The sequence below is a fragment of the Penaeus japonicus genome, unplaced genomic scaffold (genome assembly GCF_977035675.1).
Source record: "Penaeus japonicus unplaced genomic scaffold, GWHDUDI00000001_assembly GWHDUDI00000009, whole genome shotgun sequence".
Lineage (NCBI taxonomy): Eukaryota > Metazoa > Arthropoda > Malacostraca > Decapoda > Penaeidae > Penaeus > Penaeus japonicus.
Window position 1 is genome coordinate 18245020 of NW_028234411.1, and position 2500 is coordinate 18247519.

The 2500-nt window shown below is 33.4% G+C and overlaps 2 protein-coding genes across 2 annotated transcripts in view; one reads left to right on the forward strand and one right to left on the reverse strand.

Moving 5' to 3' along the window:
* The window catches only part of LOC122263187 (uncharacterized), a 22818-nt gene extending 21849 nt beyond the window's left edge, over window positions 1-969 (reverse strand). Inside the window, exon 1 of the mRNA XM_086540215.1 lies at window positions 807-969. Within this exon, the coding sequence (XP_086396341.1) occupies window positions 807-969 (163 nt within the window). The remainder of the gene's footprint in view (window positions 1-806) is intronic.
* Window positions 970-1774: 805 nt separating this feature from the next.
* Window positions 1775-2500, forward strand: part of LOC122263188 (adenylosuccinate lyase) — a 15198-nt gene continuing 14472 nt past the window's right edge. The window contains exon 1 of the mRNA XM_086540216.1: window positions 1775-2064. Coding sequence (XP_086396342.1) covers window positions 1927-2064 — 138 coding nt within the window. The 5' untranslated portion in view covers window positions 1775-1926. The remainder of the gene's footprint in view (window positions 2065-2500) is intronic.

The window sequence follows — 2500 nt, forward strand, 5'->3', positions numbered from 1 at the left end:
TATATATATATATATAAATATATTTATAATATATATAGATGGCAGGATTAACCCACTATTACACCAAATTTGATTTATGAATAAATGAGACAACCTGTCACAGTTCAAGATCCATTCCCATCTGGTATATACATATAATATTTTATATAATATATTCTATATATATATATAATATATATATATATATATATATATATATCAAACATCATACCAAACTATGTATTGTATACAAGCACTAATTTCCTTTTCATAAACTTTCTATCTCTGTCTAATCCTAATTTCTTATTCAACAAACACAAATATTATGAAATTGTACAAATTTTCTTGTTAAAACAGTTCTTCTTCTTTTCTCACTTAAAATTATCATTCAAAGGTTTTTTTAATTTTTTTTTTAGTATGTGGTAATAATACATGTTTGGTAATGTAAATTTCTTCTAATTAACTTGAAAGCATACCATAAGATGTTAATAAACGAAAAGAAATGATAAAGGAGAAGGAAGGGAGAAACTAGCAAATTTCTGTAAAAATGATTGAATAAAAGCAAATACATTACATAAACTTATAAGGAAATAAAAATGTTACATGTATCAACTTATCAAGTCAAAAAACAATTTTTGTCATTATGTAAACTTTCCTCTTTGTACATATAATAAGCAATATCAATTAATAACCAATTAATAAGCAATCTTGACAATGTCTACCTTGATTAATGTAGTAAAGTTATTAAATGAATTAATCAACTCCAATTGAATCAAATGAACTTACTATCATAGTGAAAAAAATATATATGTATTCCTATCACATACCTTCTTCTGTCACGTTATAATCGGGAGTGAAAACCTCTTCCAAAATGGTCTGATTGTGATATATCTCTTCTTCAGGAAGTTCCTCCTTCGTCAGGCTGGAAGTGTTCCTCCTCTCCCGTTCAACTTCAACTTCACCAGCAACGTCACCAAAAACTTCATTCATCTTTCACTCACGCAAAAACCGACCCAATTTCCTTGCCTTCGTGTGTCTTGCAGTAGCCTGACGAGCGCCATCACTCAGCTCTTGACGTGACACGGCTCAGGCGATTACTGGATTAGTGGAGTGAGTGTTCCACGAGTCTCTCACTCCTGGCGAACACTTTTTCGGTTCCTATGGCAACGGGGAAGCGACTACCCAAAACAAAACAAAGAGAAGCGCATTCCCGTTTTCTGTAGACGTTTGCCTTCGATTCCTCTCTCCTTGGCTTCGGTATCGTGTTTTTGGGGTGTTTGGTTGTTGTTTGCTCTTGATATTTTACTGGGTATTAGTTTGGTTTCGGTAGGTTAAGCTGTATATTTTGTTTTATTCGAATGGATAGATGTTATCATCAATTTTCTGGTTGGATAATTATTTGATATTGTTTTTCACATGTTTGGACAGTTGTACTGGCAAGCATCTGCTAGAAAATTATTTGAATAAATAATGTACTACAAACAAAATTGCCCGATTTTATATAAGAATCTTTATAAGAAAAAATACTCATCACTACAATCAAACACTATTAAATCAATCGAGTTATTCCAACTTAATGCTTTCAATAAAAATATGAAACGATATTTCTCGCTTCCTTGGATGTCAAAAAGTGTTGAAGGCATCATCATCATGTAGATTCCAATCATGACAGCATCATCATGACGTCATAACGATATACTCCTCTCACTGTGAATGACAAATTTCGAACTCATTCACTCAATATGACATGTCCTTCCAAAAGAAAACTTCTCAATATAGAAATACCACAATTTTACCGCCATTAATATCTATCTCATATACCTCGTGCTCCGCCGTCAGCTGTTCCAAACACAGGTTTCCAGATCAGCTGATTCAGTCTTCCAGATCAGCTGATTCATTCAGTCTTCCTCGACCGTTGGAGAGAGATAGTACTTACGAGAGGAAATCATGTCGACCGTGTACGATCAGTATCGTAATCCCCTGACGTCGAGATATTCCTCGAAAGAGATGTCATATAATTTCAGCGAGACCAAGAAGTTCAGTTCGTGGAGGAGACTTTGGACTTTCTTGGCCAAAGCAGAAAAGGTGAAAATTATGTATTATAAATCTAGACTGACGCATTTTCTCGGTGAATTTCAAGGTTATGGTGCCTAATTGTTCTATATATTGCCCTGATTAAATTAGATCAAGGTAATATTTTCGTATCATAAAACCCATCGAAATTGGAATGTCAAGAGTGCATTTACATATATATATATATTTTTTTTTAACTTAGTACAACCTAAAAATAGCAAGGATACAAGACTCAATAAGTAGGGAGGGTAACACTTTGTTGCATTAACTGACATGTTCTCAAATTGATGGTTTTTATTCCACATTTTGTAAGGGCATTGCATGTTGAGTTATTGAGTGGCCAGGCCCTCTTTTTTTTTTTTTTTATTCTCTGCATCTCTAGACATGCCTTAGACAGCCTAAATTATTAACCTCTGGGATACAGGTGACTTGAATTTGCCATCAGTAA